This window comes from Pogonomyrmex barbatus, unplaced genomic scaffold, assembly GCF_055798465.1.
Source record: "Pogonomyrmex barbatus isolate J1 unplaced genomic scaffold, ASM5579846v1 scaffold2, whole genome shotgun sequence".
Taxonomy (NCBI): domain Eukaryota; kingdom Metazoa; phylum Arthropoda; class Insecta; order Hymenoptera; family Formicidae; genus Pogonomyrmex; species Pogonomyrmex barbatus.
Window position 1 is genome coordinate 15,969,048 of NW_028297116.1, and position 23,200 is coordinate 15,992,247.

The 23,200-nt window shown below is 34.2% G+C and overlaps 3 protein-coding genes and 1 long non-coding RNA gene across 7 annotated transcripts in view; 2 read left to right on the forward strand and 2 right to left on the reverse strand.

Moving 5' to 3' along the window:
* Window positions 1–447: 447 nt before the first annotated feature.
* LOC105426816 (serine proteinase stubble) lies at window positions 448–14,019 on the reverse strand. 4 transcript variants are annotated; one of them, XM_089076498.1, is made up of 11 exons: window positions 13,760–14,019; window positions 13,427–13,575; window positions 11,068–11,340; window positions 10,901–10,978; window positions 6,343–6,525; window positions 2,848–2,924; window positions 2,462–2,565; window positions 2,279–2,378; window positions 1,618–1,830; window positions 1,156–1,269; window positions 448–1,054 (listed from the first exon to the last, which is right to left on the reverse strand). In XM_089076498.1, the coding sequence occupies exons 3-11, from the start codon at window positions 11,168–11,170 to the stop codon at window positions 899–901; spliced, it is 1,128 nt and encodes a 375-aa protein (XP_088932624.1). In that variant the 5' UTR covers window positions 11,171–11,340; window positions 13,427–13,575; window positions 13,760–14,019; the 3' UTR covers window positions 448–898. The 4 variants fall into 4 exon arrangements, with proteins under 4 accessions (XP_088932624.1, XP_088932625.1, XP_025073971.2 ...); XM_089076499.1 differs by lacking the exon at window positions 13,427–13,575; XM_025218186.2 differs by lacking the exons at window positions 10,901–10,978; window positions 11,068–11,340; window positions 13,427–13,575; window positions 13,760–14,019 and adding exons at window positions 4,621–4,974; window positions 7,144–8,888.
* Window positions 1,748–3,668, forward strand: LOC112552590 (uncharacterized). The gene is made up of 3 exons (XR_016139147.1): window positions 1,748–1,885; window positions 2,200–2,601; window positions 2,702–3,668. It is a non-coding gene; the product is annotated as an uncharacterized LOC112552590 (long non-coding RNA).
* A 2,204-nt stretch (window positions 14,020–16,223) lies between the features above and the next one.
* Window positions 16,224–20,649, forward strand: Atf-2 (Activating transcription factor-2). Its single transcript, XM_089077658.1, has 7 exons — window positions 16,224–16,543; window positions 16,661–16,754; window positions 16,841–16,989; window positions 17,125–17,453; window positions 18,375–18,588; window positions 19,285–19,624; window positions 19,866–20,649. The coding sequence occupies exons 1-7, from the start codon at window positions 16,493–16,495 to the stop codon at window positions 20,270–20,272; spliced, it is 1,584 nt and encodes a 527-aa protein (XP_088933784.1). The 5' UTR covers window positions 16,224–16,492; the 3' UTR covers window positions 20,273–20,649.
* Window positions 20,650–20,726: 77 nt separating this feature from the next.
* Window positions 20,727–23,200, reverse strand: part of LOC105426826 (uncharacterized) — a 37,314-nt gene continuing 34,840 nt past the window's right edge. Inside the window, exon 4 of the mRNA XM_089076105.1 lies at window positions 20,727–21,206. Coding sequence (XP_088932231.1) covers window positions 20,979–21,206 — 228 coding nt within the window. The 3' untranslated portion in view covers window positions 20,727–20,978. The remainder of the gene's footprint in view (window positions 21,207–23,200) is intronic.

A 23,200-nucleotide genomic window follows, 5' to 3' on the forward strand; every position in this document is an offset into this window, starting at 1 on the left:
CGAAAATAAATATAACAAATTATATTTATTACAATAATATAATAAAGGAAAAGTTTAATTATTTAAATTCTTTAAAAAATTGATAATACTAGAATATAATTTGAATTAGCTATTATTTATAATTAATAACATTATTATAATCAGGATTTTTTACATATTTTTCTTTTTGTTTTTAAACTATTTCGTATATTTTATATAAAAGTTTGGCTAAATATAATTTTTTATATAAATAAAATTTTAAAACAAATTTGGTAAATTTGATAAATTTGGTAAATTTTATATAATATTTTGGGAATCAGAATAATTTTGTAAGTATTTTTAAAATATTTATTATTCCATGAATTCTTATAACTTTTGTATATGTATAACATGGATTAATATTGTAAAAAAAATTTTATATATTAAATTTTACATCAATAATATTTCTATTAATTTAAAAACGTTAAATTTGGAAATAAATCATATATTTTCATTTTAATTTAAACGACAATAAATTATTTATAATATAATACGAGTAACAACAACAGAACTTACAAGCAGCTTAAATAAATTTTTATCGCTATTAATTAGCATGTGAAGAATTTATAGCATGGCCAATTAATCCTTGGATTAATACATCGCTTGTAGTCTTTGACTAACCTTTTATTGTCAGTGTCGAAACTTAATAATCTTCACACTTTGAAAAACATCATGTTTTTTGGCAATTTTCAAAAAAGTGTCTTTCCTCAAGAATAATCGAGTTCGATTATAAAAATCCTTAAAGAATGAAATAAAACTTTGGTAACTGCACATCTAACTGCAAATTCTCTTTCCTCTTCTTCTCTTCTTTCTTCTTTTCTTTCTTCTCAGATAAAATCAACGCGTCCTGTGAAAGAAACTGAGATTTCTCTTTTCCGCTTTAACTCATAACCTTATCGATCCAGGGCACGAATTTCTGGATATTGGTATATACACCGGGTAAGTGTTCACGACCGCAACCGATGCCCCAGGAAACCAAACCGATCAGGACATGTCTGCCTTCCACTGACATTGTTAGCGGTCCGCCCGAATCTCCCTATTACAAACCAGCTTGTAAACTCATAATTGAAAATTTGTTTAAATAATTATCGAATTAAGCGAATATCTCTCGGAATATCCTGCATTTTGTTTTATTACCTGACAAGAATCTCGTCCACCTTGCCTATAACCTGCGCACAGAAATACGTCGTGAATAGTTTCTCTTCTTCCTGCTGCTCTGAACCACTTTTGACATTTATCGTTCGGTATTACCTAAATAGAAATTTTTATAACATATACACTCATATGTAATGATTAGAAAATAATTTATTGCGTTTAATTAAATAATATTAATATATTCAATAAAATAAAATGATATATGAATTTACATATGGCAAATGAATAACAATAACAATTTCTAATATAATAATAATAATATTATAATTGATTACAAGAGGTAAAAATAAAATATTGTAAAAAACTTTACACATAGAATTGTATTTTTGTATTGTTTTACAAAAAATGTGTATATTTGCGCGATTATCTTTATCAGACATGCTTCATTTGGACGAGATGTTTTTATCACTGCAAGCTAAATGCGCTAGCCGACAGTGTACTCACTTCGACGTCGACTTCTTGAAGAACGGATGGCGCCGAAGTTTGACCATGCCTAGTTCGTCCCCAACCAGCGACGGTTGCGGTTCGGCCGGAGAGCTTCAAATTCCTTGCCGGCAGGCAAACCGGGACGATGTGCTGCTTGAAAGCTACCATCCGGGACAGCTTCACCAAAGCTACGTCATTGCGGAAGTCCGTAGGAGAGTATTGCGGGTGTATCTGTTGTTGTTACAATTTTTAGCATAATTATTACACGGAGAGAACAATCTTGCTGGTAAATCTAAAAATTTGACCAGATACAGATTTGAAAATAATTTTGTTGGACCTTTAAATATTATTGTATACGATATATTTAAATTAACTGTTAGAAGATCAAAAATTTTCGTATTATTATCATGCTCAAGCTTCTTACATAATAATTTTGATAAATTGTTTTTAGATCTATTGATTTGACCAAATTTCTAGATTTGTTAGTAAAACTGTTCTCTTCGCGTATAACATTATCATGTTTTATTGGATAAAATATAATATAACAACATATGTATGTGTGTAAACAATATATGTATGTGTGTTTTGCAATTTTTTTAGCATTTTGTACGTCGCATTGCGAAACTCTTGGACGTTAAATTAATAAAAGGTAAAGTATTAATATTTGAACAGGAAAAACCTCTTTTCTCTCAATATTGAATTCTTCATGGATAAGCTGTTCTGATTGGTCTCGAACGTCCCATTCTCCGAGTCGAACTTTCAAATTGTTATTCGGCGTCCTGGTATGTACGAAATTCGCATAGATCAATATTTTCGTAATATTAAACTAACGAAAAAAAAAAAAAAAGTAGCCAATACTAACGACGCGACGCAGTGTGCCGCAGTGACCACCCATCTGTTGTTCAGCAAGGCACCGCCGCAAGACAGCTTTTTAGTCTGTAAGAATCCCGACTTGATAATGGCAGCCTGCAACAAAGGGAACATTTAAAGATCTACTTACAGGTGTGTTACATGAAATATGTAGTATCCGAACCCGCGTCATGGCTCGCGGCTTTTAGAGAAGATTTAATAGATTATTTTTCTCTCGCTCTCCGCGCTAAAGGCGAACCGAGCAAATTGATGGATCGTCCACAATGAATAATGCAGAGGAAAGCAAGAGTGTGTCGCTTTGCGAGAGAGCCGGGCGAGAGATATATTTATGGTGACCGGAGGGACGGAGAGGAAGAAATCGCGCGAGAAACACCTCACCTGCCACGGATGGCTGCCGAAACTTGACGAATGTCCGCCTACGATTCTGTTGCTCCTCGTGTAGAGCTCGCCACAGCCTGGAAGGAGGATCTTGTGTTAACTGTCGCGAGATTCGAGTGCTCGAAAAAGAAATTCCGCGAATCGGTGATGATACGCGATAGTGATAAATGCAAAAGTGATACTCGGAAATAAACGCATGATCGGAGATATCTGAGATATTTGTGCGTGTATCATAGAGGAGAAAATAAGATTGCGATGCAAAGGATAAGCTCACGTTGAAAATTTATTAACTGGTACTTTCTACAATTAGAGCAATTAAACTGATACCGAAGTGTGATTTGCTTAACATTGTTTCACACATTGGCGAGAGACAGAAAGCAGAAAATAGAGGTAGCACAGTGTAGAAAGTTCACTTGTGACTTTAGGAAATCTGTTTATTTACCGCGGATTACGGAGATACATCATTCAGAATTTCCTTATAAAATTTTCTCAGCATGTAATTCTGTTTAAAATACAGAGAAGAAGATAGAAATATGAGATATCCATTATATAATTATATGCACACGTACATTTACTCATTTTAGATCTGTTAACTTTGCGTTTTGAGTGAAACGTGCAAATCCAATAATATAAAGGCAAATATTTACAATTTTTATATTTTATATTTTTATATTTCTCTCGATAAATTGAAATCGATAAAAATTAAAATTAATTTTGACATTTCGGAATATTCAGTTCAATCTCATATTTCTACTTTAATTTCAGTATTCAAAAAGACCGAAGGACTATTAAGAATATAATTATATTTTCTTCTTTGTTCCATATTGCTTCATCGTACAGATATGCAGTCTCCTGTTATCCTTCTTTTTTTTTTGCTTTTTCAGTTTTACTCTTCGCTTTTACCTCTTCCAGCCATTTTTTATATTTTTCAGCAATCTCTCATTTTTTTTCTCTATCCAGTTTGTCGGTCGTTTTCCGGCAGTACTTTGTGCAGGAAAATGTGCGATATGACGACGAAAGCATTTCATTTTTGTGCTGTTTCCATGCGAGCAATTGTGTGCACGTTTAGATATCGTCTCCGTCATTGGGGCTCGTTACAAATCAATTTTACTAGCTCTGATATATTTATTAATAAACATAATATTTTCTATCATTTTGACGGGAGTCATCTACTTTATAAAACTCGTCACAGTTCGTCTCGTAGAATTCGTATTGATTTTCGTCGAAGCTGTAATTCTGTGTGTCCTTTAAAACGAGTACTTTTCTTCTCGGCATAAACTCAAATCTAGTATAAAATTTAATATAAAATTTAACTGACTATCCGTTGATACTTCGTCGGCATCGATTACGCAATATACACACATTTATCCCTTATAATTCGAAATGATTAAAATTATGACAGTTATACTTTTCCCATCGATCACAACAATCCACATGGAGCACGTCCAAACTAGTAATCTAGTAGGTGTGCCTAAGAGAATTTGAAGGGTCGACTGCAAGTAAGCGCGATAGAGACGTGAGAAGCAGGAGAGCTCGATTGAATACGTCGAAGAGGAACAAGATTTTAATTATAGAGATATATAATTTTTTGAGGTGAGTTCAATTTCCCTTGCCGCAGACGCACGGCGGGATTCTCGCCGTGTCTCGCAGTTTTCGGAATCTGAACTCACCCGGGGACCATCCCAGGGTGTCGAGTCTCGTTTCGTGCGCTCGACACACATCGTGCGACACACACTCGGTGCAATAATCTGTGTGCGATTCTCATGCGATTACCACGGTATCTGGAGTAGTCCATGGCGTCGGACGAGTCCTCGATCGGCACACCGGAAGTGGCGGGCGGATAGCCGCTGACGTACTCGTCCTGCGGATACTCCGGAACTGTGTGATACGGACGAGTGGCGTACGTCGGTCGATCGTGGCCGACCGCGAGATCGTTCGGCCGATCGTGGTTCCAGATCGCGTAAGACGGATCATAAAGACTGGTCGGATTACCGACGCCACTCGTCGTCGTATACGTGGGCCGGTGGGTCTCGTGGCCAAGTGAGGGCCTGCTGGGCCTTACCGCGCTGCTGTAAATGTGCACGTCGTCCACGTACGGCTGTTGGTGCCCGAGATTTATGGAAAACGCTGGGCAACGTAACGGTGTATCGCTATTAGCTATACGGAATCACTCGTGTCGTGGCCCTGTGGCCGAATATAAGTCCGATAACATGGCGAATTGGAATAGTTACACATATTACCGCTGATACTTTAGCAAAGATTAAACACTCTGTCGGCTTAAGCCTGAATCCGAGAAATTATAATACAAAAATTATTAAATATAAAACGTTATAATAAGACACTTTTATGTTCTCGTCGCTTTTTTATGATAATTCGTTCCAACACCGAAAGGTACCTTTTCCTAAAATTATAAGTGTATTATAAGAGAGAGAGAGAGAGAGAGAGATAAGAGAAAAATAAAAAAAATTTATACATCATTGTACAATTTTTTATGACGTTAGAAAAGTAATACAGTAAGAAAAAAAATGTGTGCGACAGTTTGTAATTGTCTTGTCTCCGCGGTGGCATTATTTCCTCGTCTGTTTCTAATCGTGCCATTGTATTGATGGTCACGCGGTTACGGTGAGCGACTTGCGGCTTGGGAAAGCACGCTCGCGTAAAGTTCTACGGGCGTGCAACGCGATGCCGTCGCGCAAACTAGGTGTGAATAACTGTATTTGAAAGTGCCGGCCGCTACTGTCGTAGCGTCGCGGTGCGCCCGGGACTCTAGCTGGACACGTCGTTGGTTGTGTAATTTCGGATGTCGTCGGATAGAAATCAGGTTATTTCCTAGCCAGTGTCTCCTTTCAGTTCTCGATAAACTAAGCGTTCTTCTCAAAGCGATCCTTCTCCCGATCTAATTGTCTCAACTTCTACTACTTTCAGTCGAGCAAACTAACATCACATTTATTTCTCTTACATTAATTAAAATATCATTTGTATTTTCTTATTCTTCATCTGCCGAATTTTTCTCTTTGGCGTGCACATTAAATGTGTTATTTTATCATAATCATCATGTTATACATGATAATTAAAAAGTTAAATTTAAAAGCGTTTACGAAAACTGATCTCGAGCGAGTCGTGCTAAAAACACGACACAACCTGAAAGTTTCGGTTCAGAAACTCGGTTTAGTGACATTCGAGGACACGGATCCTCTTTCAGAATGTTGTAAATTTACAGCGGCATGACGACAGATAAAAAGGACCTCACGAGTTAATTGAGACACGCTGTTGAATTAAAAACTCTTCCGTGAGAAAAACAGACGATGTTTTCATTGTTTCTTCCATCTTTAAATGGTGAATTGAGAATTTCACAAAATTTATTCGGTTGAAATTTATGTATTTATGTATTCGGTTGAAGTTATGTATTCTCATAATGAAAGTTGTTTTGATACACATACGCTTTTCGACATATGCATTCGGAATACGTCTTTGCTCTAATGCGAGAAAACTTACTGGCATTTTGCAGCAAACCCACGGTAGGTCGCGGTTTTTCAGGTATGTCATCGTCATCCACGCAGCAGCTCCATATTAAACCTCCGGAACAGAGATCGACAGGTCGACCGCCGCCCAAAACGCAGCTGATGCTGAGGCCGCACTCGAATTTCGCACCTCTATACTTGCACGTTTGTGGTATCACTGAAACAGATTTCACATATAAATATATTGATATCTTTATACGTTTGACGATGGATATTAATGTCAATAAACGATTAATAAATAGAGACTTTTTCTGAAAAAGTTTAACCAATTTATCTTAACATAGATAAACATTCAAAGTCTATTATATCAACATGTTTGTTCATTCATCGTTACAGAAATGTAATTGCATTCATCAAGTGCATTCTCTCACGTAGCATTTAGTGCTTCCTGAGAAGATTAATCGGCCATCGCGAATCCTGCATTGATTTTAACATGTACAATCACATTAATAATTTGTTTCATCATTGATATGTCATATTATGAAAAATTTACTCAATCACTATCGATTTTTATTTTAATTTCCTTCTTTTTTATTTTAATTTAAATTCTCAGTAATATCAAATATAAAATGATGAACCACTTTTCTTATTTTTTTTAAGTAATTTATTTCATGTAATTTATTTTCATTTACGTATTTTCATTTTATACTTTTATATTTATTGATAATTAATTCGCAGCACAATTTATGAAGTTCACTCTTCGATTTTTATTTGAGTAAAACCCTTTCAATTTAAGAATTTCAATTTTCGTCCTATTTTTATCCTACAAACATACTTCTGCCCAACATTTCCATAAGGCCACTCTGAAGATTGGAACTGTGTCCTCGATGATCACTAGTGTAATTTCGTTTCTTTCTGAGCGTCTCCACCAACAAAGCACCTTGTTGCTGGCTTGTCAATTTCCTCCTTCTGGCTTGCCGATGTCCACTTGTTACCTTTTGTCTCATTTCATTCAGTAATTCCTGGATATTTATTTCTTCTTCTTCTTCTTCGCTTTGCAAATCCTTCTCGAACACTTCCTGTCCATTCCAATCCGTCCCCTCCGTATTATGACTTAAAAAATCCTCTTGGATATCTTTGGAGAACACCGAGCTTTTCGGATAATCCGTGTTCTCCAATATGGCGTCAGTGGATCCCTCATTGGTGTATGGAAAATTCGAAAAATATTGATACTGCTCGACTTTTTCCAAGGATGGTCTGCCTACCACGTTTTTCAGAGTGCTCTCGATGGCTCGATTCTCACGCGTTAAATCCTGCCTCGTCGTCGTGGCTTCGGACTTCCAAAGATCGTGTTGTTCATCCGAATCGTCGGCCACAGCAAATCTTCTCGGTGAGTTTTGAAAACCATTATTCACAAATGAATTTGATGGTCTCAATCGATGCACATTGGATCGCTGGAGACGAGTTTCCTTAACTTTGATTGGTATGGTCGAGCGGCTCGCAGCCGCGATCTTGCAATCCTCCCTGTGTTTCCACGAATAAGTGTCATGGTGATCGAAAGCGCTCGCCACGGTAATCAGAAGCACTCCGAGTACGATCTTCATGATCGACTTTGACTTCCGCTTGTCACTTCGAGGATATTTCGCGCATTGTTACTATGTCACTGCACTCTCGAAAGTTAAAAGGGATGCACTGGTGAGAATAACTTAGGGTCGGTCCATTTCCTTCTCCGGCGACTGAAGACCGAAATTATTCGAAGAGAAATTATTCGAAGAGAAACTTGACTTAGTTACAAGTTGTAAGTCAAGTTTCTCTTATAAGATTCGACTAGTTGAAATTTCACTTGCAAAAATGTTTAAGGAATTATTTGGCACACAATTTTTTGAAATTTTTTCCTTTTTTTTCTATTTCGAATAGTAACGAATAATTTTCCACTTTTATTTGATGATTAGATGAAATCGATATCTCCTGATAAAAATCTCAGATTTTAAATTGCGTTTGATAAGATTTGATTATTGATTTTAGTTCCGGATCACAAAGCCTCTTAAATGTGACAAATGTAATTCATGGTCGCATTTCTCTCACGAATCTCTCACTTTATTGAAGACTTCGGCGAAATGCACAGTATTTCCAATGGTTTTGGAATTCCGTGTAGACACCGCCATTTTGATATCACTGATTCCTCTTGCCTAGCTTTAATTTATCGTAAACGAACAAACTACTCTACAAGATGAAGTCGACACAGCTTCTTCTTGAAGCGTCGGCGACGCTTATGTGCTCTGATCGAGAGGCGAAGTGTTAAAGGCGCCCTACGACACTTCACTGAAGTGACAGAGAACAGCGGTAACAATACACGCCTTCTGCACGTGGACTGGCTTAAGCCGATGTCCCACGAGTCTCGATCGGGATCTAAGAAGGCGTCCACTGCTTTCACCGGCATCAGCTTTCCCGCAGCGACGGTGTCGTCCCTTGGTCTCACATTGGTTCCCCACCTTCACCATCACTAGAACCATCACATCGCGGTGTTGCGTCTTCTTTTCCATTTCTTTCTTCGCTGAATTATCATGTCGCCGTGAAATTGTCGTACTCTGAATAGCTGGAAAACTTCGTCAAGATTCGGGCCAGTCGCCTCGTGAAGGCGGAAAAACGGGGGTACATTGTTATCTTTCTGATGAATGCTTTGTTGAATCGTCTAAGCTATCTTGTTTCGTCACTCTATTGTTATTCTGTCGAAATATATTTTTTGTTGTTGTCTAACAAGACACGTGATCATCTTAAAGAATTATATCTTAAAGAATTATAAACGTTTATTAGATTTTTTTATTAGTGTTATTGTATTTATTTCTTTTCTTTGACAACCCCATCACAAAGATGATATCATTGAAAGAATTATTAAATAATATTTGCTATTTCAACCTTAGTAAGAGTTCAATTATAAATTAGAAATTGTGTGGTAATTTCATAAATAGCACAAGCCAGGTTTTATCATAAATAAAAGATAAGAGAACGCATATGATTTTGAGAAATCAGTTGCTTTCAATAAGCTGTTCGCTAAAACGGCCATTTACATCGAATAGATCCGATAGACTAAGATTTCGCGACCCAATTTCATCGCATAGTTTCACTGCCAGTATTTTTACTTTGGAGGATAAAACCTAGATCAATATGAAATATTCATATTGGGGTGAAATACTTATCCTTGTTTAATAAATCCATTAATAAAAAAGTAAATAGTTTTTAATATTTGAAGTAATACTTTTTATGTGTGTGTGTACTTTTATTTTTATTAAAAATTAAATAAAAAGATAGCCATTGTCAGATAGTGGTATAAGATCTTTCGTGATTGAATTAAATTCAATCAAAATTCTTTGATTGAGAAGCTTTGTTTGTGTAATTCAATAATTCAGCGAGGAGGTACCGAGTATCATCTTCAATAAAAAAAGGAAAGATATTATCGGTAAAAAACTCTTGTAACTACAGAGAAGAAAGACGCGCTCTGAGGTCGCAGTGAAAACGGAGCTTCCATGCGCTTCATTATAAATATTCTTGTAGAAAGTAAGCGTCGGTAAGTGGCCTTTCAAGTACGATTCCGATTTTGTCTCCCTTGTTAACTCAACTGTGAGTCTCTCGTGCTTTGTTCACATTTACGAGAAAATATTTCTAAAGTCGTAATACCGTCTCGTGTGCTACGAGAAATGTCAGATAATTATTCCCTTAAATAAAATATCATTTAACATACATTTTTTTTTCTAATCCTTTCTTCAAATATTCAAATATATATTCTTGCAGATAATAATAAATATTTAATTACATAATTTATTCACGTTTTATTAAGTTTATACATTAAAGTAATGATGCGCTGTATTTGTCACTTTTATTATAAATTAATTTGATTATAATTATTACATATACTAGTAATGAAAATGTCGGGTTGTCTAGAATAGATAAAAAACGGATAGATTATCTTACTTTGGTTTTGTAAATATAAGTATCCGGTGAACGTCAACCGGTTTGTCATTCTAAGATCTTCTTGATATCTATCATTTCAACAAGATCATGAGAAAATGCACGTAAATGTATTCATAGGAATAAATTATTTAATTCATTTGTTATAGCTGGTATTATGTTAAATTTAAAAGAAAGTAATACATATTAATATTTACATCACTTTATTACTTCATTTATCACTTTGACTTTATAATAGTGATATATATTTACGTAATAACGCTCAAACATTCTTAAATTTATACTGTTGTAATATTGAAATTGTTTGAAATTGGTTCATTATTATTATTATTTAACAGCTTCAACGTTAAGTCACTATAATTTAATACTATTAATGCTAACTGTGTTATTAATTAAATATAATACGAAAGTAAGAATCATGTGAAATCGTGTTTTTTAACAAAGTTAAGAGAGATTTATTATTCTGATCATTTTTTCTGTTTTAAAGCATCCTTCCAAATCTACTTTAATGGCTATTTATATCATATTCAGTAATATAATACGCAACCCAGTATATTTAGAGCAACATCATTATCTAGTATATTGTAATATAAGCGTAATAATAATGAAAGGAATGCTCTACTTACATCCGAGTTCATCGAAGAATCTCATCTGTCCATGCGAATCGATCGCATTTTCGACATTTTCTTCCTTTTCTGGTTGACCTAAAAGAATACATATACCTTCAATATACCTTTTCCGGTAAGACATTATTTCTAGCAATATATAACAAAATATATAACTATCTATTTACCAAAATTCCTCAGAAACCGATTGTTTTTTCTGTTATTAGCGAGACAGCAGATATTGGCGATCAGAAGTAGCGAGATAAGCACTCCGGTTTTGAGAACAGTCATTTCTCTCTTTGGCCGTCAGCGATAATCGCATGCGATTCACTGTCGTTTGCCAAACATGTTCAAGTCGTCATCGAACGTCTCTGATCCGGCTCCGTATCATTTTGTCGCGTTCCGTATGATTTCACCTCGAAACTCGTGTCTTCCGTGTCGATCTCGCCGACAGAATGTATCTGTAAATTAAAAAGATTCTTGAATGAAATGAGGCGCAAGGCTTTTATTTTGCAAGTTCTTTTACGCAACACGATTCTATCGTTGCAACTGACCGAAGTAAAATTTGTTTTACACCCGCGAATGTTCCGTTTAATCGAACGAGGTTGCGGGGAGCTCAAAGGGAGCTTGATAAAACGAACTTCGCTGAAAAGTGTTAATTGACAGAACAGTGAAAGACTCGCCTTGTAAAACATGATCGTATTTCGGTGGCGAGTTTATTTACAAAGTTGTTTCCAAATATTTTCGCGTGCATGATTTTTCGAGTGAAGTACGTTGCTCTGTCACATCCATTTTCTTACTAATTTTATCAAAAATTTATTTACGCAGAATTTAAGTTTATAGTACATTTCCATGTGTATATAGGGCAAGTCCAACCATCTTATCCATACTTTTATCTTTATCCATACAATATTATCTTGAGCTAAAGATCAGACAATTGTTTCACACAAAAGGATTAACATCGAATGTCGTCGGCCGGCTTTTATAATTCTGTCATCTTTTAACACAAGATCGTTCTAACTTCGTAATTATCACATTTAAGAATTTTGTTTCTTCTCTTGATGATTAATAATATAAACATATAAACTTTCGTTGATGATTAATAACATAGAAACTTACTTAATTAATAACATACAGCTTTCGTTTTTAACAGATTTTAAAATTGTTATTAGGCTATTTTATATATAAATAAATTGCAAGCTGATTAAATTACTAATAGTTACTAATATAATTATTAAATATAATTATTAATATAAGATGAATCTCAAGATGTTTTAACGTTATTAACGTCGCGTCAATCGCGATTGATCACGAGTCGTGATTAACTCCAGTTTCTCCGATCTCGGAGATCCTAGGGCCTTTGTCCACATCCTCTGCTGGTTCCTCAGCGGCATACCGTGAGCGAGTTCACGTAGCGTGTCCAAAGACGTTCACGTACAGTCTAAGACAAAAGTGGGACACGAAACCAGGCCACCGAGACAAGTGGCACGCCTTTTAGTGCTTCGTAACGTTCGGCCGGTCTACATGCGGAACCGTGTTCGCACGGCGATATACTCCTTCCCTCCCCCTCTTTCCCCCGCTTTTGGTTATTAGTGAAAGTTAGCCGGTAACTTTCGACTTTGACAACGACAACGACTCATCATGGTGAGCGCGGGGATATGAAACGTACGGGCCCACAGAGCACTTCGCGTTTAAAAGCAACATTCTGAAGAGATGTCTCTCTGAAGAATCCTCTTTGATAAAATGTTATCATCTGATACGAAAGATCGATAGAAATCTAGAAATAAGTAATGGATAATGGATGTATCTATTTACAAATTAATTCCTTTTCATTTTCTAAATTATTTTAATAATTAACTCGAGATATCAGAATCATTACTGAACTGACTCGCTGAAAAAAATCTACTTTCCCATGGAAGTATCGCGGAACCAAGTTATACTTGTGGAAACAGTTCTGCTTTGCGAAATAAAAGCCTTGCTCTAGAATAAATTCGAACTATTTCGTTTAGGTAGTACGCGGCGAATTGAAGATGAAGGAAAGAGTGAAATATCACTTTCAACCATCGTGCCGTGAGTTACGAGTTTAAAGCCCGTACACGAACTCGCTATTTTTTTTGATGTTCGACTTTCCTCGCGCTTCTCCCGCTTGGTAAAGAAATAAATAAGAGGCATCACGCTTACCTAATTTAAAATCTATCTGATTTATTACATTTATCTAATATAAATCTAGTCTACCGCACGATCCCATCCCTCCGCTATTAAAATGTTCTTTAAATCTTGCGTTCGAAGGATTATTTAAGTTAGCCGAGCGCGCGATTCTACAAATTCTCAACCAATGAGCCCTCTGAACCCGTAAAAAGGACAAAGGTACACGTGTTCGTGGAGAACGTTAATCAGTGCTGAAGAATCAAGTGCATTTTTACGAGCGAACAAGTCTATATATTACCGCACCGGTGAGCACAGTTTTTCTGTCGTAGCGGCGGCATCGATCGTCACGTTCTAAAGAATCGAAAGCACGTGCAGCCATCCGAGCATCGACAGCCTCACCTGGATTTCTATCAAGATCAAGGTCGACGACTAATCTGAGATCTTGTCTGCCGATCGCGATCGCGGCATTCGCAGGAGACTGGCGAAAGGGCTCGTTTCTTTCTTTCCTCCCTCGATTCAATCAATTCTCGTTCATCTTTTCTCACAGCCTAGATTGTGTTATTTATTATCAGAAATACATACATTATGAGATTTTATAATTGAACGTAAAATTGCAATATGCAAATAAAGATGAAAAATTTTATCTATGCGAGATAATTCATTTAAAATAAAATTTTAGAAAACTGTATTTTTTAATATTTGGATATTTCCAATTTAATCGTGTGTTCCTACCTTTTTCATATAATACTATCAGTATTATATTATACAATTTGCACGCGTGCACTTGATCTGATCACTTTGCGGAAACACATGTGTTTTCCGGATAAATTCACTTCACGAACGTCTTCTCATTAGTGCGAGGTAGTTGTAACGTTTATTCTCTCGAGGTGTGATTTGTTTGAGATATTTACGTGGAAACTCATATATCACGGTTTATGGTCACGTTCATACATCGATGGACCAATGAATAGAGCACCGCGACACGCGGTTAGCTACTGATGAGGAACAGAAACATCAGCATCCGAGACCACTCTCTTTGGCCTGTTCTCACTCTCTCCGGATGGGCCCAAGGCGCCCAAAGCGTTCCTTTTCTATCTAGCCAGTGAAATTACGACGAAGTGCAATGAGAGTCTTTTACATCCGTTTCTTTCGGATAAAAAACATTCGACGGAACTCATCACTTTCTAACCAGCTTCTTTTCTCACTCTTTTATGCCTAACACGTTGATCGAGTTTTTATATATTCTTTTTTCATATAACCAATTTGCTTATCATTTTAAATTAAGTGTTCTTTAACTTTTTAATTTTTTACTTGATCGCTTTGTTTCTGAATCGTGAACATTTGAAATTTAATTCCATTTTTCTATCTTTTATTTCTTTAAATAAAATATAAAAAAAATTATGTGTCTCATAAAGCGTCTCTCTTTAATTTTAATTATCAGTTTTTACATTCTTTTGCATTTGACACGGCTTTGATCTTAGAGATTATGGAAATGAATGTAAACCGCGTTGCTGCTCTCCAATTTACTAGTCGCAAGCTTAGTAAGCTTAAACTTACTTTCATGGAGTGCCACACAATTGCGCGGGATAATTTATTTTTTTTCGCGCGGAATTTCACTTTGAAATCTCGTTGTCACGTGAAAATTATGGACTCCGACACTTTCGGTCGACACGCAGATTTCTGAAACTATTCATTTACGCAGTGAGTAATTATAATAATCTCACGAAGATGACAAACGAGTAAAAAGGACAATTTCTTTCCAGAGAGTGGAGTATATTCTATCATACATACATTTAGAATAACGTATATAATGCATATCTTCTATATATCATAATAAATACACTGAAAGAAAACAAAATAGTTCTGGCAATTATATTTATGACAACTATAAAACTTAAATCTACAACCAGTTTTTCAAAGTAATATGTACGAAAGTAGTATTGAATACAATAAAAATATAGAGATAAAAATATTAAGACAATAATATGAATTATTAATTAATAGTGAAATAGCGACTCAACTATAATTACATAGTTATATAGACTTCATATAAATAGAATGTGACATTACATTTTTCCAATTTAGATAAATTTTTGTGAAGTAAGCACAATGCCACAATATCATAGGGAGATAAGTTTAAAAAATACATATTGACAACAATGGTATACAATATTTTAGTTTATCTAACGATTTATTATAAATGATTAATATTATTATATTTTCTTGTTTCATATAACTTGTTAATTGTTCTTATTATAATATTTATTATACATAGTTGAGGGCGCTATTTGTGTACAATTTCTAGGTTCTAGGTTTAGATACGACTTTTTTCTTTGAGTGTATGTTATAAATATTTTAAAAATAGAAATTAGATTTTCATATAATTTTTACATATCTTACCCATTATTGATCCAAGTTTCTATTTATTTATCTCTGTTATTTAATAAATAATATTATAAATATCAATACTAAAAAGTTTTTAAAATTCTTATATTCATATGTTATTATTCAATCAACAACTCAGGAATATACTTGTAGTAATTTTTCTCATTACTTTCGAAGGAAACATCTACGTAATTCGCTGTGTAATAACCAAGGTAACAACATGATATAATGAGTAATGAAAAGTCATACATAAATTTAAAGACGTCATTGCCATAGCACACTCCACACCATTTTGTGTCATTACCGTGCTATTTCTGCGTCATTTGTGCAATTACGTTTCGCGATCTTTTATGTTCATCGTCTTTATAATCCGCGCACGTCCGCGTCTTGGAATAGAACAGCTTATGTGAATGACCAGCGTGATATCGAGATAAAAATTTCATGTTGATTTCTTATAAATATTTAAAAATGCATTCTCGGAGGCTCACGATGACCAATATATATTTTAACATATATTGGGATTATGTATATATATTTTTATATATTATATATTATATTTTAACATTACACGTTGTAATTGTTTGAAAAATTTACGAATTTATATAATTTTGAATGTACAAAGAATTCAAAGAATGACACATGAAAGTAGAAAATATAAACAATTATAAAATATGAAAAAATATTCAAAACATTCTTTTTTTGTTAATTTAACAAGTTAATATCGACTACAGTTTTCTTTAGATTTTCTTTCATCTTATACAAGATGTCAGCACACAGTCTGTCAGCATATCTAATGAATGTGAAATAGCATTGTGGATTGTGGAGTGGAGTAGTTGCCAATATGGCCACAGTTGACTCCAAGAGTGTACTTCAAATTATCAAATTTATCGTTGTTAAATCATGAATTCGCAAAAATAGTAAAGTATGTTGAGGTTAAAAAATCCAACTTTTATTTTAAAAAATGTGATTATTCTTCAAAAAGTCACAAATGTAAATTATTGACGTTTTCTCTATTGATATTATTTTGTCTACTTTTATCTCATTTGAAAAAAACTTGAAACTGAAATTTATCAGGATACAATGACTGACTCAGAAAAACTTTTTGCTTGCTCCACATCGGGCTGCAATATGGTAAGTGATAATTATTATTTCTTCTATTGAAAAGAATGTGACAACTTATTTTGCATAACGAAAAATTTAAAGAACTACAACAAGGTAAGGAACAACAAGATTATTTTTCATTTACAGAGCTTTGCAAATGAGGATCAATTAACAATGCACAAAAAGAAACATGACATGATGTTAAATCTAAACAATAACTCTAAGAGTGCTGGATTTGTTGGTAAGGTTACTTGATAGTTTAATTCATATGTATATTGCATAGAATAAGATAAAACATATATGCTGAAAAAAATAATCCCTCTGCAGCAGATCAAACTCCAACGCCAACAAGGTTTTTTAAAAATTGCGAGGAAGTTGGTTTATTTCAAGATCTGCAAAATGTAGTTAATCCTTTCGAAGAGACATTTCGAAGGGCGGTAGAGGCTGGAAATACTGGCACGCTTACAGTACCAGAGGCAAGACAAAAAAATTATATATATATATATATATTTGTTTCGAATAATTTATAAGATTATTGTGTGAAATAATTTTACTTACTAATTTATAAAAGATAGAAAGTAAGCATTCATATAAATATTACTTTCTTGCAGGCTGGAATTACGGATGATACATTGCATACTCCTCACATCTTTCCCTATATATCAGACGTACTGCCTGCAAATAGTCAAATTCTTTCCGAAGACAACGTTGAAGACTGTCCTTCGACTGTATCTCTTGCTGAAAAAACTGCAGAGGAGGAAAATGTTATAAAGACCGATGAATGTAACAGTATTAAATTAAGTACAAACCAGACGCAAGAATTGATGAAAGATTCGAACGTTGTATCTGCTAAAGATGATACTCTTTCAACAGATATTATTGTCTCAAATACGAATGCAAACATAGGGCCTAAACTTTCGACGCAACCTACGTCTCATCTGTAAGTATGCCTCTCTTAAAATTGTAAGATTACCATATGCGTTTCATCGTGAAAATCTTTAATTTTTCTTACTTTTAACTCGATATATTTTATCTTATTTGCATTACTTTGATATTTGATACTTCCTGATTGTTCGAAATTCAAACCGCATTAAGAGCGCATTACTTTTTATGTCCCTTGTCAGTTGAAATGTGTATTTTCAAAATAATCGATTTTAACATTTTGTTATTGTTGACGTTTTTGGATCATCATCAAAATAAATCAATATCAATCAAAAAAAATATACAAAATATGTTGTTGCGGTCGTCAAAAATATATGGCATATTGAAAAATATTCATGTAAATTCTAAAAATTTTTAGAATCCATTGTTCTATTCTATCATTGCGACTTTATGCCCTCAAAACAATTAGTTTTTAACTAATTGTCAATCTTATCACAAGCGATACTTATGATTTATGTAATTGCGTGATTAGAATTATTTTTGTTGCAACATCTATTATCTATATACGCGCCACTTTTGTATATAAATAGCTACTTAATTATTAAGTTTTGATTTTTCAAGAGATACATAATGCATTTTTTATCAACTATAATAATTATAATATTTAGTGTTTCAACATGCATTTCTCCTTTATTATTACATTCGTAAACATATAATTCACATTTCTAATTCTTTAATTCTAATCATTCTTCTTAAACAACAATCAAGTTTTTTGTTATCAGATTATATCTTGTGCAAAATAATTAATAAATATCTTCTTCCCTTATCGTAAAATATTTGAAGTTCTAGGATGATATTTGTCTTATGATGGATTGGCAGGATAGAAAGTTTCTACTGAAGCACTGCTCTATCCTGCAGCCAATCAACACGCTTAAAAAAACATTCGACAAACATACTTAGAATATTTTTTTTTGCGAAGGTCCATCAACGGCGAAGAAGTGCAATTGTTATTAAAAACTGCAGATGGTAAATTAATGCAGCTGTGCGCAACACCGGTGTCTGAGCCTTCTAATGTATCGAATGTTAATACCGAACAGCAAACCGTTGTTATCAGAACCGAACCGGCTCTGCGGTGTGCAGTGAAATTGGAGCCCAAGAAGACTGTGATCTCAAGATTATCATTAGCAAAAATGGTAATATCTTATGTTGATAATTCGCATTTCAAAGTAAATCTCTAAAAAGCCGAGTCCATATTCTCGAATTGAACCTCGAGCCGAACTTAAATACGAGCTCTTTCACAGATACGAGATTTAAAATTCTATCGAACTTTACGAGCATTGTAAATATTTTTGTGATCTATATTGTGTAGTTTACGCAGTTGAATTGCGTGCGTTGTATAAATAACGATAAATTAAAATTAGCTGCTGTAGCATCCATTTATATAAATTAAGTTACAAAGAAAGAAGATGAGAGGCGATAGGTTTTTTTTATTTCCAAGATGGACACAATATAATGATCATAATTCATTTAATCTTCATTTAATCTTCATAAGCGTTAATTAATTATAAATATTTTTCATCGGACTTTCACTTTGTCTCTCAGAAATGAATTATCTTAATGTAAAATAACAATGCCTAAGCATGCGGATCGCATCACATATTGACTGGGCAATTTCCTCTACTTTGATGCTAAACTCTCAACGCAATGAAGCGTTGTTATCTTCTCGTATAATATCCTGTGATATGACGAAAATACCGTTTTCAGATGGAATACGATAAGCCGTGCCACATGACATCAATACGCTCGCGGCTCGAGGTTTGATTTGACAGCATGCTCAGCTCGAGGTCCAATTCGATAATATGAACCCAACTTTAGATACCGCGTTACAGAAATTGAAGCAGTCCTTGTCGAAGAGTGCGCAGAATCAGAAAGCGACCGAAGGATATGTGAAAACAGACGTGGCTGATGCTGTAAAGAAGGAAAGTGGCAAGAAAACAATCGATCAGATTAAGAAGAAAGACATTCTCGAGCGTAATCGTGCCAGTTCCATGCGTGCACGGGCCAAAAGAAAAGCGTGGATTCAAGAACTCCAAAGAACGGTAACCAACGTGAACGAAACGAATACAGCCTTGCAGATGGAAGTGAAAGCTTTGCGCAAGGAAGTTGCAAAATTGAAGACTCTTTTATTGGCCCACAGAGATTGTCCAGTCACGAAGGCGATGCAGAAAGGCAAGTTATTAAATTTGAAAATATATATTGCTTGCGCGATTAGCTTTGTCAATTTTAATTTCATATTCTCGAATTCTTTATTGTTTAAAGAAAATCTCCTTTGTTACTTACATATCTGATTAAATAAGTTTGATAATTTATTATCATCTTTTTAGTATCTTATAGTTTTGATAGAAATAAAATTTAGTTCAACTTAGTTCTTTAGGCATTACGTTACAAGTCAATCTTTTGAATTTTGCAGGAATAATTCTTGGACCTAAGATAATATCAGAAGATAATCCGGAAGTACTTACGGTACCGATATCAGCCAATGGTCCTGTAAAACGATTAGCCTCCTACATGGAGACGTCCAACGTATCGACGAAGAAATCGGTTCTGTCGATCACGAAGAATCCAGTGATACTCCCGAAGGTGGATTGTAATACTACGAATCTCGCGATTCCAAACGCGACGATTATAAAGACTTTACCGGCATTGAAAATCGTAGGTGTTAATCAATTTATATCGGAAAAGTCAGAGGGAACGAAACAGATACTGATTGTACAAAATCAACCGAGAAAGTTGTGCGAAACCACACCCAGGCAAATTATTCAGATAAATCCGAATTACGAGGTGGAACATGCGGCATCTAAGAGCACAGGAACGTAATTAATCGTCCTCGAGACGTTTGCATGTTTTGTAATGTCAAAGTTCTTGCGGTTAGCATGATCAGCGAATAGTTGAATGAATCGATTCTATGAGACGTGCAGTATTGTTACTGCGAGCAAAACAAGTTGTGTGTCTATGACACGTTTACGAAAATTTACTTAATTAACGCGTTCTATTTTTTATTTTTCGTGATAAATCGATTCGATAATATTTCTTTTTATCATATTTCAGCTGTTATGAATATCATTTAATGTAAAACAGGACATAGATATATTATATCGTAACGTAGAGGAATATGAAGTAAAATATAGGGAATACAATTTTTTTATATTATTTATTATATTTACAATAAAACAGATTTTTATTGATGACTATAATTCATTTTATTCATTTTATATCAATAGAAGTTCCATAAATTCCTCTAAATCTCTTATCAAGAAAATATTTATATAAATATAGATTATTTCATTAATGTAAAAATAAATTTTGATTTAACAAATTTTTATACGTTAAAATCAATTTCATTCTTTTCATTCTTTTACATTAATTAAATAAATTCTATTTACTACAATATTTACTTATTTATTAAATTTATTGATAAAATTAAGTGGTTAATCAATTGATTGATAAGAGCTTATTAAATATCATAATAAATTCAAATTGTAGAATAAACAGATGATTTTTTTCTTCCACATGTTTTCGGCATTTAACGGACGCATAGTTTGTAATGTATCCCACGATGATTCTGTGACCCTCGGGCCCTTATCAGTTCTCCGTCCAGTCGTCTAACAACTCTACACCGGACAGGAGAATGATAAGGGGCTTTGGGCACGCATTGCTTCGAACATGGAGAATGGCTATCAAAAGATGGAATTTCGTCCTGGAATGCATGTTTTTTGAGATGATCTGAAAAAAATCCAAGCGATTGATTATTCTTTCATTTCAGAAATACTTGACAAATACTTGATAAATAAAAAATTTTACTTTACCCAAGGGATATATTTATATTTTAGTCGATAACATTTTATTCGATATTCTACATATTTATATTTTTATAATGCATCTGCAATGAATAATCTCGTCTTTTATTTGGAGATGTATACATAAAAATGGCCGCGTATTAATATTATAATCGGATTAACAAAAAATGTTTCATATAATATATCCTTATGTCTTCGTAAAACTTAAGGATATCTTTCACAACTTTTATTCGTGAAGATTTTCATGTATGATCATTGCGTATATTTATCTGCTGGCATATTTGACTCGATTATTGGGACACGCGTGTCGCGCAATCTACAGTCGTGCGTTACGTCAGAAGAACGAGAATTGTTTGGGGCAATCGCGGGCATAGATAAGCGCGCCAACAAAGGACAGACGTCTTTCTCGGACAAATACAAGATTTCCGTTCCTTCACGAATCGGGTGAGTCATATTCGTGAGCACAACGAGCTGTGTGAGACATCCTGCAAGGCTCATATGCCGTCGGTTACTCGGTAAACTCTGTCAACCGTTTTCTCGTGTCGATAACAGCCGTGTCGATAGTAATCAGTTGGACACAGTGCGAGCCCCTGTTCTGCCCAGACTTCGTCGATGCTTCCTTAAAGCCTTCCTTAAAGTCCTGCGTCCGCGATGAGTCAATCCTGGCTTAAGCCTGCGGTACTAGAAAGCGAACGCATTTACTAATAACGTCTGTGTGGTCCACAAATAAAGAATATTCTTTCCAGGGAATATACGCTGCGAAGTGATTTATGACGTAATAACAGTCATTCCAGTTTGGGAGATTGGACTATGGAATATCGAAGCATGATCAGAAGATAAATGTCGCATCGAATGATATGCCAATTTTTTTCAAAATACAATCTACTTAAAACAGCAATAACATTTCAGACATAAATCTGTACTTTAAAAATGTTTACGTCTATGTTGTTTCTTTTTAACATTTCACCTCGCCGTTGTACGACCTCTTCCTAAATTAGATGGTTTACAAATATTTGTTGTTGCGTAAATTAACAATTATAAGCAGAATAAGAAGAAATAATTAGTGTTAACAAATGCGCATATTTTCACTCGTGAGAGAATACGACAATTAAACAAAATAATTTAAAAACTGAAATTAAGAGCGTTATATGTTGTACAAGAATGGAAAAGAATGTTTAAAAGAACCACGGTTGTCATCTCTAGAGTATTGGTTTGCCAGAGATCAATTTCTTTTCTAATATATTTTTTTCAGTTATATTTCAAACTCTTTTTTATCATATTACTCTCCTGAAAAATTAACTCTCCTAAAAAAAATAAGCTCTTCTGTCTGAGATTTCTGTTAATACAGCTAGAGAAAATATTGTACACATATGTATGTCTTTTTTCACAAAAGGTCAGAATTTGAATAGTTAACCGAAGATTTTTTCATCTGTTCAGAGATTTATCTAAAAAGCATTGGATCTCCGATCGAAAACCGGAAAAAACAGCAATCGGAGAGTGATCAATCACACATCTTTCTAAATATCATCTAACGATTTTCAATTTTTTGTTTATGAAAAAAGAGAATTCTATTATTGTAAATACACAAATCAATATCAAAACTGACAAATGATGGAAGTACATGAAAAATTCTAGAAAAAATACGAAAATATTCTCTGAAGAATCCGTCGTTTCACAACACTAATTCATAATATTCTAAATTTCAAATCATAATAACCTCAACATTATATTATTATAAAATAATATAAATATTCAATGTATGTTTGCCAGAGAAACTTTCAAGATGGAGAGATATTTTCTTGGAAAGAATTCAGGAGAAACGAACACACAACTCTTACGTTTGTATCAAGACCCGATGAATTCTGATATGTTCCTTTCGAGAATTCTGAAATTTCACGAAATCTCATTCCCCGGATCGGCCGTTCACGATGGAATTTTACGTAGAACC

Coding starts and splice junctions, on each gene's coding strand:
- LOC105426816 (XM_025218186.2), bottom strand. CDS start 7,912: ATGAAGATCGTACTCGGAGTGCTTCTGATTACCGTGGCGAGCGCTTTC. Junction 4,975..6,342: donor GGGTTTGCTGCAAAATGCCA/GTAAGTTTTCTC, acceptor TACGTTGCCCAG/CGTTTTCCATAAATCTCGGG. Junction 1,270..1,617: donor TTCAAGAAGTCGACGTCGAA/GTGAGTACACTG, acceptor ATTTCTATTTAG/GTAATACCGAACGATAAATG.
- Atf-2 (XM_089077658.1), top strand. CDS start 16,493: ATGACTGACTCAGAAAAACTTTTTGCTTGCTCCACATCGGGCTGCAAT. Junction 16,755..16,840: donor TAAGAGTGCTGGATTTGTTG/GTAAGGTTACTT, acceptor ATCCCTCTGCAG/CAGATCAAACTCCAACGCCA. Junction 18,589..19,284: donor GATTATCATTAGCAAAAATG/GTAATATCTTAT, acceptor ACCGCGTTACAG/AAATTGAAGCAGTCCTTGTC.